Source organism: Phyllobates terribilis, unplaced genomic scaffold (genome assembly GCF_046119375.1).
Source record: "Phyllobates terribilis strain yellow unplaced genomic scaffold, ASM4611937v1 Scaffold_10__3_contigs__length_209671492, whole genome shotgun sequence".
NCBI classification, from domain to species: domain Eukaryota; kingdom Metazoa; phylum Chordata; class Amphibia; order Anura; family Dendrobatidae; genus Phyllobates; species Phyllobates terribilis.
The window spans coordinates 133,304,553-133,321,599 of NW_027362770.1; the positions used below are offsets into that span (position 1 = coordinate 133,304,553).

Below are 17,047 nucleotides of genomic sequence, written 5' to 3' on the forward strand. Positions count from 1 at the left end.
AAGTATGAGAACTGATTTGGCTAGGTGAGAGGCTCTGGACTGAGGTCTAAGGAGTAACATTTCTCCGTGTGGAGAGTGACATACCGGCTTACTTACTTACTTTGGCATGCCAGAGCCGGTGTGTCACTCTCCACAATGTCTCACAAATCTTAAAACTCCTCAAAACCTTGGAGGATCTGCTCAGTTTCTGCTCCGAAAACTCTGAAAGAAGACTCCGTGAGCTGAGCGCACACGCTAAGGATCATTTAGACACGGAGCAGCCACCAAGGGAAGCTGCTTCAGGAATTGTACGGTGGTGGCCTTGCCACCGTTCTTGTGGTGGCAGTGCCGTCGGCAGCTTTCATTCTGTACTGTTAAATATAAAGTGCTGGTGGCTTCCCAGTAGAGGTCACCCAATGAATGAGCATGTCAAAAAACTCCTTGAAAAACTCTGTATCTATATAGCCTTTGAGTATGTGTACACAGAGTCTTTTTGCTGACTTTTTGAAGCAAAATGAGTAGAGACTTCAAGTTTTTGAGGAGTTTTGAGTTTTTAAGGAGGATTTTGAGAGTTTCCGCTCAATTTTCACTCCAAGAACTCCTCAAAAAGGCATATTTTAAGGGTACTTCCACATGGAATGTATCTTCTGTGGAATTCTGCAGCAAATCCAAAGTGCAACAATTGAAATCATGCGGATCCTTTGGTGAAAATGCTGTGGATTTACCATAGAATAGTTGTAGCATGAATTGACAGAATATGGATGTAAAATCCACAGCGCCAGTTATCTTACTGCCCCCATACACATTGGATAAATGGACAAATTGGCCGATTTCGATGGACGGCAATGAGCAATTGCCGTCTGTTCATTTTGACTAATCAGTGCTCATTATCAGCCAAAAGACTGATCAAGCAAGTTGGGGTTTTTTCACCCGATAATAAGAACTGGCTGCTTCTTTGGCCAAAAGAATCCAACAAGGTCAATGCGTGCTCAAAAGCTGTTTATCCGACAATAAACAACTGTCGGACCATTTATATCTAATGTGTATAGCTATTTTTTCCATAAAATCATATCCACAAGGCTATGACTTTAATACACAGCAGATTTTCTCTCCCAGCTTCTTCTGGTCCACAATGAAGGCATGGCAATGATCATCATCTCTTTGTACCAGCTGGAACATAAGAGTTTTCTTGGGTAGCCTTAACATTTAGATGTCAGTTTTCTCTGTGTTCCCAAAGCTAGCATGAGGCCAATCCTCCAAAAATGACGGTGTGTTGTTCACTATTTTGTGCTATACCAATTTTCTTCTTGCAGTAAAATCTAGCTAAAAATGTAACATATTACAGCAATAATAGCTTTATAACTGCTATAAAATCTGCTTGAAATCCCAAAGTCTTCTAGAGAAACTTATAAGATGTACCAACATGTCATAAAACACTTTCAGGAGGTTAAAAAAAAGACAAGTTGTATAAGTAAGATGACGCCAGCTCTAAAAATAATTATCTACGTTCAGCCATAAACTATGAGGCATCATTGGACAGTGGTTTATGGATAGGTACTTCTCTATTGACAGTCAAGGTCACATTCTGCAAACTATTCCTATAATTATGTCCTATTAACAGTTGGTTTTCATCAGTGGTGTTCATAAAGCCGAGAGGGGCCCATAGCAAAACCCAAAATATGGCCCTCTAGAGTTGCTTCTTCATAACGATCACAACGGTATTGAACAGAGTGATGCATCTCTGGTGGGTCGGATTACCCCCTTTCTTTCGAAGAACAAAGAGCAGACAAAGGAGAGCACCCATGTAAACAAAGCTTCATCAGTGAGATAAGAGCTCCCCGGCCTTCAAGCTCACCAGACAGAAAGGCCACAAACAAATAATGTTATGAAATATAATATATGTTTTGACTGGCTCGGCATTCCACTCATTCTTCATCGTCATTCGAAGGCATCTCTTAGAAGATGTCTACTCTTTCTTCTACTTGCTAACGATGAAGATTATGGGTCCCGATTCACCATTTCTGATTTTGTTTGTTTGCGTTGCTTTTCTTTTCTTTGTCTTTTGATATCTCGAGGTTCATGAATTTTGCGCAAAATCAAAAATGCTCTTTAGTTTTGTTTCTAACTTTTTTTGTGACTTTTTAGCACAAAAACATTATGCTAAAATGTTGCAAAACTTGTGCCAAAATTTCAGGTGTACATAAAATCGCGAAGTAGAAAAAAATAAACAGGTGAACAAACAAAATAGAATTTAAAAAAGGTGCAATTGGAAAGATGAATATAGTACAAACAAAAAAAGGCACGAAACACTAAAAACTCAACAAAAAAAACAGGCACAAATGCAAAGTGCCACTTTTTTTATCTCGTGGTATTCTTTGTTTTATTTTGTGCTAAATTCAAAAATGGTTTTGTTTGGTCTTTAACCTTTTTCATGACATTTTAGCAGACAAAGTCACACTTTTCATAAAATGTCATGAAAATTTAGCAAAAATTTCTGGCGTTCATAAAATCACTCCAGAGGGACACTAGAGTATATTTGCACAATAATTTTGCAACTTTTGCAATCCCGCACCCCACTTACAATGGCAAACTAAAAAAAAAACACATAAATAAGTGACTAAAAAAAAGGCTGTAAAAGGTGTGAAAACAGTGATGAATCGGCTGTATTACCATGGCTACATGGCACTCCCCACTCCCTACGCCGACTTGGCACTCCCCACATCCTACGCCAACTTGGCACTCCCCACATCCTACGCCAACTCAGCCCTCCCCACACTCCAGCCACCTTGGCACTCCCTACGCCAACTTGCCACTCTTCACTCCCTACGCCAACCTGGCACTCTCCACATCTTATGTCTACCTGGGACATTCAACAAGGAGAAACTTTACCTCTTAGATTACCACAGGTGACATGTGTTCTTAATTTTTTACATATGGTTCCAAAAGCTGTGCAACAATTTTAAGAATTCTAATATGGTTGGCTCCTTCCCTTGTAAGAAAATATTTAGATTACAAAATTTTGAACTGGGAGAAGAGCTTCAAGTTACACCTCAAGATGAGAAGGTTGAGGGTGGATAATTCTTACTCTTCCATGTTGGTGGCTCATGTGGTAGAGCAAACCAGAACTAAAAAGGGAACTCCCTTAATGCGTATGCCTCCCTGTTTAACCTAATATATATTGCATATGTAAAGGGATGATATGAATACAACATATATGGTCACACTGTTAGGCAGAACAATAATTTTTCACTACTAAATCCAGTAGTTTGTTGAAGAAAATCCATCCAAGAACTGTGATTCTTTCACATTTCTTCTAATTTAGCAATTGTTTATTTTTGCTTTGTACTTTAAAGTTAGGTAACCATATTCTCTTCTTTTTCCATAGATATTCCAAGAAGCCTCAGTCTCACAGAGAAAGAGTTGAAGGAAGCACAATTGCTTAGTGATCATGATGCTTCCCAGTTAAGCCCTTCAGGAAGTTGTTCGAAGGGGGCTCAACTGTTTCACCGACGTCGTCAAAGGATAAAAGCATTTGAGGAAAAGAAACTTACACAACAATCTGGAGCTCAACATGGTATAAAACTTGCTGATTTGAAAAAGACAGAACTTCAGTTTGGCTTTCAGAAACCCTCACATTTCTACAGTATGGAAGAGACTTCCACCAACCATGGGAGTACAGGTGGAACCTATGATGTGTGGGGAGATAAGAACAAAGAAAGTGATTTCCCTCCTATAGATAAACGAGCACCTTCGCCAAGTGCATCAGAGGAAGACCATCAAGGACCTCTTAGTGCATATCTCAAGGAAACTTTGATTGTATCAAACTCTAACACTAATGGTTTAGTGATTGAAACTAACCAAGAACCAGAAACTCCTGTGAAGAAAGAACAAAATGGATCACCAAATACACAATACTGTGAAGTTCATCTAACATTGTCAAAACCAATATCTGTAGCTAACCGAACAGCTAAACCTTTTGGAGGCCAATCATCTGCCAAAAGAAATGTGTATTCTTCAGAAAAAAGTCCTACAATTGACCTCCCACCACCCCCTACTTATGCAGAAACTTTATCAAGTCCTCCACCAGTCTCACGTGTTCGATCTCCTCCTGCTTACTCAGCTTTATATCCCATAGAGCCAGCCGATATAACTCCTGTCCAACAAGGGACTCACTATGAAGAAACAAGGCTTGCACCTCAGCCCAAGACTGGTATTCTAGAGACTATAGCAGCACGTAAGGGACCCAAGAAATCAATGTTCACATTTATTGAAAAGCCAAAGATGGCACCTAACCCAGAACTCCTGTCAATGGTGCAAAATGCAGATGAAAGACGAAAACATAGGGATCATCCAAGAGAGTTAGCAACTGAAGATGAACCATTTGCACTTGGAGCAGAAGCTTCAAATTTTCAGAATAAGTCGCCTAATACACCAAAGAACACAGGCCAAGCAGATACAATACACGATTGGTCATCAAGTCTTAAGTCCCCGGGTTTAAGTCCAAAGCCACCACTTATGCCAGTGCAAGCCCTTTCTGAGGATAAAGGGAAAGGTGCAGAATTGTTTGCACGGAGACAGTCCAGAATGGAACGTTTTGTGGTAGAAAACTCTACACCATTAGACTCCATTCGATCTCCTTCTCCTACAATGTCTTTGCCACCATCTTGGAAGTTTGCCTCCAAAACACCACCTCCTTCATTTATTCTACCCAAAAACAACCAGAGATCACCTAAGCTTCCTGCCTCTACACCTGTAACGAATACTGCCTCAGAGAGCGTACATGCTCAAAAAGAACTTGAACTATCTAAACGCCAACCATATCAACTTCAGTCGTCTTTGTTCATTCTCTCACCAACTAAAGATCCTGTGAGTAGTCTTCCCAAAGCTGCACCTCCACCCAAGCCCATGGTGGTTGAATCGCATCGATTTAACAGGCAAACATCATGCCCAACCTCCCCTGTGGTTCCTTCTCCTACTATGTATTCTCCAATGTACTTCCAGTCTATCCGATCACCTTCATCTGTCAATATGTCACCATCTCCAGCACCTGATACTCCTCCCAGCTACGGAAGACGGACACCAACTAACCATGCTTCTCCACTATCCCCGGTTCCCTTCTCCAATACGATGGTTTCATCACCTCGAAACAAGACTGTAATACAAGCTCCTCGGCCAACATTTTCTGCCAAAAACGCAGGCCTTGAATCACAGGTGTGGAAACCTTCTCCATATTACAAATAATATTATTGACCTTTTTTTTACTACTGTGAGTGTTAGAAGTATAAGTAGTGGTGGTGTCTTTGGTAATGAGACCAAAGAAGGTGAGATGGTGCTTTATCTACACAAAAACTTAAAACATATAATTAAAATAGTCAGACCTTTACATTGTGATACAAATGATGACGGAACAACCACAAATATGTAAAATATTTCACGAAAGACACTCAACCTTCTACTTTCTGCTTGGAAGTCTGAAACTCTCTGCCCTTCTTCATCTTTCACATCCTCTGGCTGTTTTGAGTTTTTGCTTTCTCTTAATTGATTATTTATGCACTTTTTGTTATCATTTATGCACTTTTTGCTATGCTTATGTAAAAGAAAATGCTTCTATATGACTGAGACTTCTCCACGTGTGTATGTATGTTTCTGTCTCTTCTTTTGCATCATCCTCTTCTTCCTCAAAAATGTTGCATGTAACACACAATCTAAATAATTTTCAAATTTCACAGATTTTAAATTTGTAGTCCCTTATATTTGTATCAGTTATGGGTTGCATTTCCCTACACCATGTTCTACACACATAGTAGTCCAAGATCAATAAGGAGACAGGGACAGATCAAGGTATTTAGTGCCCTGGATAAGGAGGTACATGGTGTCTTCTACTCGAGCGTGGTAGAGATCATTTTAGATTTCAGGCGAATGACAACTTGTTTCACATATCATATGATAGTTGTTGGTGCTCTCTGATTGGCTGATGAAAAACTTTAAAAGTAGACTATTTAAAGTGTAACAGCACTTTAACAAGCTTTTCACGACTTCTTAAAAGTTTGGTACGGTGGGGGACTCACAAAATCAAAAGTTCGGACATGTCATTATAACATGTAAGAAGTTTTGTAAAAAAAACTATTCAAATAGTAGAATAATAATAAATTATTATTATTATAAATTATTTAATTGCATCATGACCTACTGGGTATTATCGCTCACCCGTTGGGTTATTGAATAGTGGAGCAAAATCAAATCTGCAGCGTGTCAGATGAATCAGCTATGGCAGGTCATGATTTTGTTAATCCTGTGGCTCCAGTTGCAGGCACAGAAGAGGGAGTGCTTCCCTCTGCAGACTGATGGATGAGCTCAGTGTTCCTCTCCTCTTGAATGGCGTCTCACCTTTCTGATGCTTGCAGTTGGCACCGCTGCCCCAGCAACTCAACTGCCTGTACTCAGCAGTATAGTTCGAGGCTAAGCACAGGTAGAGCAGATTGGTTGCTTACCAAGCACTGTAGTGACACTGTTGTAGATTTCAGCTTTCAGCAGAATCATCAGCACTCACGACATTGTGGGAGTATCAACTGTTTTACTTACGATGTACAGCAACCATTATATCCATCACATCAAGGAAGGAACTGACTCACAAAAATGTTGAGGTCACACAGTACAGTCTAGAGGAACTAATACACATATCAATAAACTGTCACCGTTAAAGGGAACCTATCATCTGAATCATGCTGCCCAAACCACGGTCAGCATGATTCAGATCTTGGCTGTATCACAGAAAATATACTGTAAAGATGTGTCCAGGAGCCATCGCCAAAGACCAGACTAGCCCGACACCACCGCCTCTTCCCTGCGCTGCTGCAGGTGTTTTACAGGTCTTTCCTTCATGTGTGTACATAGAGAGAGACCTGTCAATCATCTGTAGCAGTGCTGGGACTTGCCGGACTAGTCTCATCTCTGGTTAAGGTACCCGAACGGATTATATTTTCTCTGAAATGCCGGAGCGTTTCCGAAAAAAATATACCTGGCTGCAATCATGAAGCCAATATCTGATCTTTGCTGCCCTGCAGTTTAAGCTACATTAACAGGATGTCAGGTTCCCTTTAACACAGTAGCAACTGCTGTACCTACAGTATAAGTCTGCAGCTGTTGAACACACCAACAGGCACAACCTCCATACAGTTAGCACCTTTATTATCTTTTAAGAATATTACATCCCCCATCTGATCTTTGTTACCTACCCAATCTAACTTTTGTTCTGGCCTCATTAACTGGGTCATAGTTCTGGAGTTGACAAAAATTGCACAAAAATTGCACAATAGGGATTATATTATTAATTGACCCTAAAAACTCCAGTATGACACAAGGGTCCTGAGTAGTGATGAGCGAGTATGTTCTGTTAACCCTTTCAGCGAGCATGCTCGGGTGCTCGCCGAGTATCTTCAGCGTGCTCGAGTGTTATGTTTGAGTCACTCCATGTGCATGATTTGCGACTCTTTGACAGCTTTAATACATGTGAGGAATGCCTAAAAAATGTGCATTCCTCACATATATTAAAGCTGTCAAACAGTCGCAAATCATGCACACGGAGTGACTCAAACATAACACCCGAGCACGCTGAAGATACCCTGAAGACACCCGAGCATGCTTGTAAATCTCAAGTAACGAGCACGCTCGCTCATCACTAGTCCTGAGTGCTAAGATATAGATAGTGTGTTATCAGGGTCCAATAACTGGTAGTTACTGGTGAATTTCTTTACCAGACCAAATAGCAGAACTGTTGGATTGAAACCTGTTATCTAGTGATGATCAGCTCTCCAATCAGGCCTGGTCGTACATTGGATTCGGATAATGCACTGTGCAGTTCTCCACCGTACTCCATCATTCTTGCCCCTTAACCCTTCAACTATCATACAGTATAAAAGTAACAATACATTACTTAACTATACCCACATAAGATATGGATATTAAGATTGTCACTTCTCTACAGCTGCAGTTGACTTGGACGATGTTTCCACTAAGGTAGTAGTATTTTTATCTGGTGGCCCAACAGGTGTCATCATGTCCTACTTACAAGTATCTGCATACTGCTAGGGCCACACACCAGAAAAGGCCCTTTGCCCGCTTTGCTACATTTCTCAGCATAAATGAGTACACCCCCTTTGAAAAGTAAGATTTTAGTCAATATCTCAATGAACACAACAACAATTTCCAAAATTTGGACAAAACTAAGTTCCGGAGAACATTTTTTTTTAACCCCCCATAACATGAAAGTAAGGTTAATAATATAACTTTCACTACAAAATTTGCAGTTTTATTCAAATTAGTTGATGCAAAAATGATTACACATCAAAAACTACTACATCTAGTATTTTGTATGATTTTTAAGGACAGCAACAAGTAAGTCTTCTAGGCCTGGAATGAACAAGTTGGGACATATTGCAACATCTAACTTTTTCCATTCTTCAAGAACGACCTCTTTTAGTATTTACTTACTATAAGGTATATGCTCTTTTTGTTTGTTTTTTTTATTCGATTTTGTTAGAGGTTATTCAGTACAATAGACAAACCCTAACAGTGCACACAGGGTCATCTGCTGTCCCTCCAGCATAGCTGCAGCTATTGCTGTAATTTCAACAGACCTTATTAGTCAATATTTTTATAGATATTGTATATACTGTTCATCTCTAAGACCCCTACCACCCAGGAGAACGCTGGCCCTCTTTGACCGCTTGGTGATGCTATCTAGACAAGTAGAGATGTTCCCACATGTATGGGGCGCCTTCCTTTGAGAGATTTTCTTTAATTCATATGGACTTCAATGAATGTGGTCCATGTTGTTGGGTAAGGTGGGGTCCAGTCCCAGATGTAAGTTGGTGGACCCCACCAAATTCTTTTGCTCGAGTGTCTACCCAACCCAAACCCTCAATCGAGACCTTATCTGCTGTTTTTGAGCAAACAACACCCTTATTCATCACCATAAATGCTTACATACAAAAGGTAATAACAAAGCATAAGACACTCACATAAAATATGAAATCATGGCACGAATATCACAGGAAGTCAACAATGTGACATTGCCAAAAACATAAATCTCACATATGTCTCCATTACTGTCAGGGAAATGGCACCAAAGTTATTTATCCGTAAAAGAACATCATAGTCGGGAAAGTCACATTCATGTCATCTGTTACTTCTCTGAGGTTGGAAAATTTAAAGCAAATTCTAAGTATAAAAATAGATCTGAGGATTAAGGATGAAGCAAGGTAGCCACATGTGCCATAATCTATCACTCGAAAACAAAATGTTCTGTCTTGTGGTCTATTCACACTGTGGCCCTGATACATCAAGACTGGTGTCTTTCTTGCTGGTCTTGATGAGAGGTAGCGTTGGTGTCGGACACTCCTGAATCATTAAGAGATGCGTGCCTCTTATTAAATCAAGAGCGTTTGACATATGACGTGTGCCTCCGTGTTCCCATTGCCAGATCCATATACCACCATTCTGCAGAAACTGCCTATTTTGGCCTCGGTTCAGTGGCATCCATCTCTTTGGCTAGTAGAAAGTGAAGCAAGCTGTGGCAACCAGTAATAATGCATATACCACTGTATAGTGCCGTTGTATGGTATTTGTCAAGGTCTTCCATAAAACATATACATAAGAGCATGTATATATTTAAGTAGCTGGCATCCACTTCAACACTCTGCGGAAGCCGGACCAGGGCAATGCAAACTTCCTTGGCCAAGCACTCCACTCGAAAGCCGGCATCACAGGCGCCTCTTGCGACAATTAAGTCCCCACAACATCATGTCGTTGCATGGGTCAATTGAAAGAGGATCCCCAGCATTCGAGAGCTGGCAAAGGAAGTTAGCACTGCCCTGGTCGGCAGTCACCCTAGTGGATGTCGGACTAGGGTAGTGTGAATATTTTTGCTCATCGGTGATATATTTCAGATGAAAGTGTGGCAATGGTCCAATATTCAGTTTTCTGCCAACTGGGTCAACTTGCTATTAGAACTTCATACTATATGTCAGAAGTTTGGTCCAGGAGTGCCTAACACCAAATGTTAAGTGCCTCACCCCCTTCTTCCTCAGTGTGGAAATAAGCTAATTCAGGGAGCATATCCAAAGTGTATATATGAAAATGCTGTCTACCACCTGATGGAGAAAGTTGCTGTCTTCTCACCTTGGATCATGTATGGTACATCTCTGGACATGGTACCCTTTGGTGAATACATATATGCAGGCCAACACAACAGTGCCGGGTTTGGCTGGCAGAATGAGACACCTGACATACAGCTTTGGGGATAATTTCTCATGAAGGAGACCACTCATATGTGGAGTCTTTTTAGGACTGCTCCATGGAAAACAAAAATGTGCAAATTAGCTTAAAGCATATCCAATAAGACTCCATGCCGGACTGGTCTCTTTAGTCAGAGCCAGTACACCGCAAAGTTACGTTAGTATAGTATCCTGTTGACTGGGCCAACATCAGTACCTACCAGATGGCAAGGTCTTCTAGATTTTTGGACCCATCTGTTGAGGGTGAGGTAGACAGGAAGCAAATTAACAGAATACTAGGAGCTCAGTGATGCAGGATCCTCGCTAATGCTGGTGGTTTCTTCACATTTTGCAGCAGATTTGGCCGCCCATTGCAGAATTTACAGGTGAATTCTGCAGCAAATTGCATAAAAAAAATCAGTTCCAAATTCGAGTATGGTGCAGATTTCATGATCTTTACAAAACACCCTTGCATTGTCATTGTACCTTGAGCTTTGGGACAGATTTCCAGTGCAGAATTTGGTTGGAAAATCTGCAGAGCACCATGGCCATATGGGAAGCAAATCCCAGTCCCTCTCCCATTGTGATCTGCAGAATTCAGGTTTCAGTCAATAGAAAGAACAGCAGGGCAGTGGCCATGCACTCACGACCTCATGATCTTCCTGATGACACAATACATAAATACAAAACCATGGTCTGAGCAACCACGGTATCCAGAGCTTAAAGAGGTTATCCAATATCTGGACAAACCCTTTTGAAATTAAGTAGTCCCCTTATAAAATAAAAATAACATATATTCACCTCCTGCAGTCCAGTGGTGTCGGCACCAGGTCTCCCAGGGGTTGCATGACATTGTTATGCCATGTGAGCCCTGCTACCAATCAGCGGCCACTATTACGGTTCTTCACTGTCACTGCTTGTTTGTCTAAAATTTGTCTGAAGGAAGTGAGAGCCCAAAAAAAACTTAAAGTCACCGGTGTCGTCCTAGTGATGTCAATACTAGGTCTTCCGGGGCTTGGGTGACATTGTTATACAACATGAGTGTTGCAGCCTACCAGGGCCAACTAATGGACTACTTTGCTGACACTTACCTGTGGCGAAACTTGGATGCTCAGGAGACGTGCGATTTCTGTATCTCATTTGTACCTTCTGATCGGCTGCAGCTCACATGTGAAATCACGCAACCCAAAAGACCCGGGTATGAGGTTTTTTGTCTTTTTCATTTTACTCGGGAGATTACAGCATTTAAGAAGAGATCATCTACGTATTGGACAACCCCTTTAAATTCCCTTTGCGTCTGTGGTTCTCCTGGTCCTGCAGTGATGATGTAATATACATCATTCACGTGATCACTGCAGCCAATCACAAGCTTCATCAGTTATGTACCTGCTGATGCCAGTGATTGGCTGCAGAGGTCATGTGAAGGATGTACGTGACATCATTGCAGGAGAACCAATGGAGACCACTGGAGTGGTGGCATAGAAAAATGTGGGATTAAACAGTTTTTTTCCCACTTCATACAAAAAGTGGACACTATTGGTACCAGTGGTGGGTTTCCCAGCAATCAGAAAATTTTTAGATTGTTATTAGTGGAGCATACTTTCTCAGCAATTTTCATCAGAGAGGAGCAAGTGTGTGATCACCGCCCTATTCCTTGAGGCACATGATGTAGCTGTGCTCTTAAGATAAAAGTGGGTCCGAGCGATGGGACCTCCATATATAATACAAATATCACCTATCTGTGGCTGACGTGGAGCAGTCAGGGCTATTTATGTACCTGCAATAAGGAAGTTACAATTACATTCTATCTTATATGTCAGCCACAGCGCTGGGAAGGTATTTTCTTTACAGAATAGACAATACCGGACAAACCATAAATCAGCCGCCATTATTATTATCCTCCAGACTAAACAGCAGCGGCATCTAACTGTACACTGTGCAGTCAGAGCCAAGCTGCTGCCATCTGTGGGCAAAGAGAGGTATTACACCCATGTCTTTTCCATACTCTGTGACTTGTGGGTCCCACAATATGGTAATTTTATTGCTTTTCCCATTTTTGCTATTTATATGATTAATCTGACCGTTATATAGTATAAGAGTTGGACATATTTCTACATGTAGCAGAAAGGCCAGGGTGCTGGCAGTGAGACATGTCATGAAAGTAGTTATTAATGGTCGTATAGGTGGAAGGATAATAAAACTGTAACCAAAGTCGTAGCTAAGATCTCCTTCACCTGGGAGCAAAGATTTGGTTCACGGAACTAGTCCTGACCTTGACTATTTAGCATCTTCCCCATAGTGCCCAACTGTTCCCTTTTTCCAAGGATTGCTGGAATAAAAGTAGGAGGGGTTAATGTAAACTCCACCCAAAAGAGAGCTGGGATTGGAGGTGCGGCTTAAAGAGGACCTATCACCTGGACAAAAGTGTCCAGTTATTGCTTTTAATTTATTCCCGCCGTTCCTCTGATTATTCAGATTTTTAAAAAAAATCCGCCATATGGTTCCAGAGATATGGGCTTTTTAATCTATGTTTTATGGTCTTTACAAAGCGGGGGTGGCTCACAGGTTAATTATGCAGTGCAGCCTAAAGACATGCCCCCAAGGATCCTATCAGTCCTTGTAAGGACCATAAAAAAATTAATACTGAATAAAAAGTCTCATATCTCTAGAACCATATGGCGGATTTAAAAGAACAAAAAAAAGGAATATTCATGGGAGTAGAAGGAATAAAATGAGAGTAAAAACTAAACACTTTTGATCAGATTTAAAGTTTCTTTAAACACCCAAAGAAATGTTAGCAACTATGCTTCCCAGACCTAACCCAGGATAGAGAAAAGCTCAATACCAGCATATTAGGCTCTCAGATTACATTTATGATCTCAGCTTAGCTCCCAGTATACAAATTACATCACGGGTGGATACAGACAGAAGAGGGCCCCGTGCACGAACAATATATGGGCCCTTTGCAGTCCAATAGTTTGTCATACTACACAAGTCCACCGGCTTTGGGGGTAAAAGTGGGCCCTTTACTTATCTTGGGTCCTTGTGGGCTGCACAGATTGCACCAATGGTATTCCCGCCCCTGAGTTACCTGTATCCATAGTTTAATTAGCTTATTGGAGGTCAAAAGCGTGAAAGAGGATTATTTTTGCCTTCATCAGTCCGGTATACCCTGGCATAGTATAGTAGTAAAATATGCTATTCCTTACAAAAGGACCCAGTAGTAAATCAATTCCCCCATTGATCCTTCTGTGGAGGCCATTTCTGGATTCTTTTCTTCCATGAAGAATGATTATGATCATCTCTCTACTGGGACCTCCATTCTCGGGGTTAGTTGGACCTCCGAATATTCATGGCATTTCCAATAGATATCTCTGTCATCTCCTTTAGAGGATTGTCAGCGTTTTGCGTGAGAATTTTGTTGCTGTAAGACAATTGTATTAGGTCATTTCCCAGCCCTGGACTTATCGCTATTGTTCGCTCTTCTCACTTTAGGCTGAAGGTCCCTTATTTCATGCATTAGACAATAGAGTAGTGTAATAATATGACGCTATGTAATGGAGAGGGTGGTGCCGCGGGTGACGTCTGTGTCATTATATGACTCCACCAGAATCAGCTGGAAGAAGCCATTGTAACATCACCCATACCAGGGCCGATACTTACTTTCTTGCTGCCTCAGGTGAAATCTGAAATTTTGCCCCTCCCCGCAGTGCAATATAAACCTTCAATGAACAAACTCAATTCCCCCCTTGTTTTTTGGCTTTTGTTTTTATGGTATTTATTGTATAACCCGTGAACATGATTCTCTAGGTCATTGTGATTACAGCAATACCAAACTTGCATATTTTTATTTTATTCTGAGACTTGGTTATATCGCCATTTTTTTGACACCATAACATTTTTATTTTTACAACTTGTTTTTTGCTTGCCAAGTTGACGGTTTTATCTACGCTGTGTTCCAAATTATTATGCAAATAATATTTTCTCAGATTTTCCCAAATTACCTATATGAATTGCAGTCATTGTAATTGTCCAGTCAAATAACTATTAGAGTACAATTGAAAGGGTTTTGTACAAACTACCTATGATAACAGTATATTTTAAAAAAAATAAAAACTCAAACTGCACTCAAAATACATGTTCCAAATTATTATGCACAGCAGAGTTTTCAACCTTTTCATTTTAATAAAGAACAAAAAAATGGTCATTTTTGAAATTATAAGCATTAGCAGGTTATTACAAACTGAAATCAAACAGTTTTCAACTCAAAACTTTATTCTAGGTGATGTTACATTTGCACATAGGACCCCTTGTCCGAAAGGAGCTTCTGAACTCTCTCGTCCATTGATTTTGTCAGGTTTTGGTTGTTTTCTGCTTCAATTGTTTTGCATGAGGACAGAATACGATCTCCCAGAGCTGTTGCTTAGATGTGAACTGCCTCCCGCCATCATAGACACTCCTTTTGATGATGCTCCAGAGGTTCTCTATGGGGTTGAAGTCAGGGGAGCATGGGGGCCACACCATAAGTTTGTCCCCTTTATGCCCACTCCATCCATCTGGAACATCGAACTGTTTTGTTCACCGATGAGTGCCATGCAACGCTCGATGGTCCAGATGGATGGAGTGGAGGATGGCTGGTTGATGGACACCCCATGCAAACACGGCTACGCGCCAACAAGGAGGAGGTGGAGTAATGTTTTGGGCTGGAATCATGGAGAGAGAGATTGTCGGCCCCTTTAGGATCCCTGAGGGGGTAAAGATGAACTCCATAATGTATGTTGAGCTTCTCAAACAGCACTTCCTGCCATGGTTCAAGAAGAAGAACCGTGCATTCCGCAGGAAGATCATTTTCATGCATGATAATGCACCGTCTCATGCTGCACATAACACATCTGCATCTCTGGCTGCTATGGGCATAAAAGGGGACAAACTTATGGTGTGGCCCCCATGCTCCCCTGACCTCAACTCCATTGAGAACCTCTGGAGCATCATCAAAAGGAGTGTCTATGATGGCGGGAGGCAGTTCACATCTAAGCAACAGCTCTGGGAGGGTATTCTGTCCTCATGGAAAACAATTGAAGCAGAAACCATCCAAAACCTGACAAATTCAATGGACGAGAGAGTTCAGAAGCTCCTTTCGAACAAGCGGTCCTATGTGCAAATGTAACATCACCTAGAATAAAGTTTTGAGCTGAAAACTGTTTGATTTCAGTTTGTAATAACCTGCTAATGCTTATAATTTCAAAAATGACCATTTTTTTGTTCTTTATTAAAATGAAAAGGTTGAAAACTCTGCTGTGCATAATAATTTGGAGCATGCATTTTGAGTGCAGTTTGAGTGTTTTATTTTTTTAAAAATATACTGTTATCATAGGCAGTTTGTACAAAAACCTTTCAATTGTACTCTAATAGTTATTTGACTGGAAAATTACAATGACTGCAATTCATATAGGTAATTTGGTAAAATCTGAGAAAATATTATTTACATAATAATTTGGAACACAGTGTATATCAATTTTGGGTATATGTGACATTTTATTGTGACGCAATTCTACTGCTTCAATTTTTTATGCCATCCTGCATACAGGTTAGTTAATTTTATATTTTTATTAGTTTGATAGATCGGACTTTGACAGATGCGGCGATCCCAAATATGTTTATTTATTTTTTGATTTCCTCATCTACCGAATGTGGAGCAGACTCAGCTCTTGAGCCTGCACAACACACTCCGACATGCTCTGCGGCGGCGGCAAAAGGATTGACAACTCTGACTGCCACTTTAGTCAGGATGGGATGCTCATCCTCAGCCCTGACCAATACTATAAGGCAGGGGCTACACTTTGGCCATAACACCTGTTGCGACCAAAGATTATTGCTGCTACATCACAGCATGATGCAAGTGAATGGGGTACTGTGAACAAAACAAGCAAGTCGCAAGAAGTCCATCCGCATCAGATTTTTTGCGACTTTCTTGTTGCCGTCATAGTACCCTAGAGGTCACAATGCAACCCCCATTCACTGTGATGTAGCAGCAATACCTAGCGGGTAGAGATGAGTGAACAAGAACTTCAAAGTTCGAGGTTCGTCCCGGAAGTGCGTTGGAATGTTCAGAGTTCCGGGGAAAGTCCGTTGCAAAGAGAGAGAGAGAAATGTTCCAGCTCAAAAGTCCGGCTCTCCATTGTTTTCAATGGAGTTCTGGTTCAAGTTCGGTTACAGTCCTGGTCCCCGAACCGAACTTTGTAATAAAGTTTGGGTCGGGTACCAGAACCCGGACTTTGCAAAAGGGGTCACAAGCAAAGTCAACGTTTAGCTCCAGTGTTAAAGACTAGTGATAATTGGGGAACCTGTTGGAGATTTTTCATTGTGGTCAACGAGTCTACTGCTAAGGCCCTGTTCACACATTCAGTATTTGGTCAGTTTTTTACCTCAATAATTGTAAGCCAAAACCAGGAGTGGGTGATAAATACAGAAGTGGTGACGTGTTTCTGACGCGCCCCCTGGGCCGTGTGTGTGTGGGGATACCCGGAACCGGACCCTTTGTGGATGCTGGGGGTTGTAGTCCTTGCGTGGTGGGGACCCGGTCCCGTGGCTCAGGGTGGTCAACCCAAATGGCAGTCTATATGCTGAATGTCCGACTACGCCACCCGTGGATTGCGGTCAGAGTGAACCGCCGCTGCAGGGTAGACCGCTGAGGCTGGTGTTGTGGGTGCAGCAGAGGATAGTACAACTCTCCACGGGAGGAGTATAGCCTCAGGGCAGTAAATAGGGATGTTGGTGGTGATGATGCGCGGGAG

General features: G+C 41.3%; 1 protein-coding gene across 2 annotated transcripts in view; it reads left to right on the plus strand.

The window, feature by feature from the left end:
• The window catches only part of SYNPO (synaptopodin), a 156,175-nt gene that overhangs the window by 128,353 nt on the left and 10,775 nt on the right, over positions 1-17,047 (plus strand). For both annotated transcript variants that reach the window (XR_012250918.1, XM_073649806.1), the window contains exon 4: positions 3,365-5,190. Coding sequence is in view for 1 of the 2 variants with exons in the window: in XM_073649806.1 (XP_073505907.1) it covers positions 3,365-5,190 (1,826 nt within the window). In the remaining variant the exon portion in view is untranslated. The remainder of the gene's footprint in view (positions 1-3,364; positions 5,191-17,047) is intronic.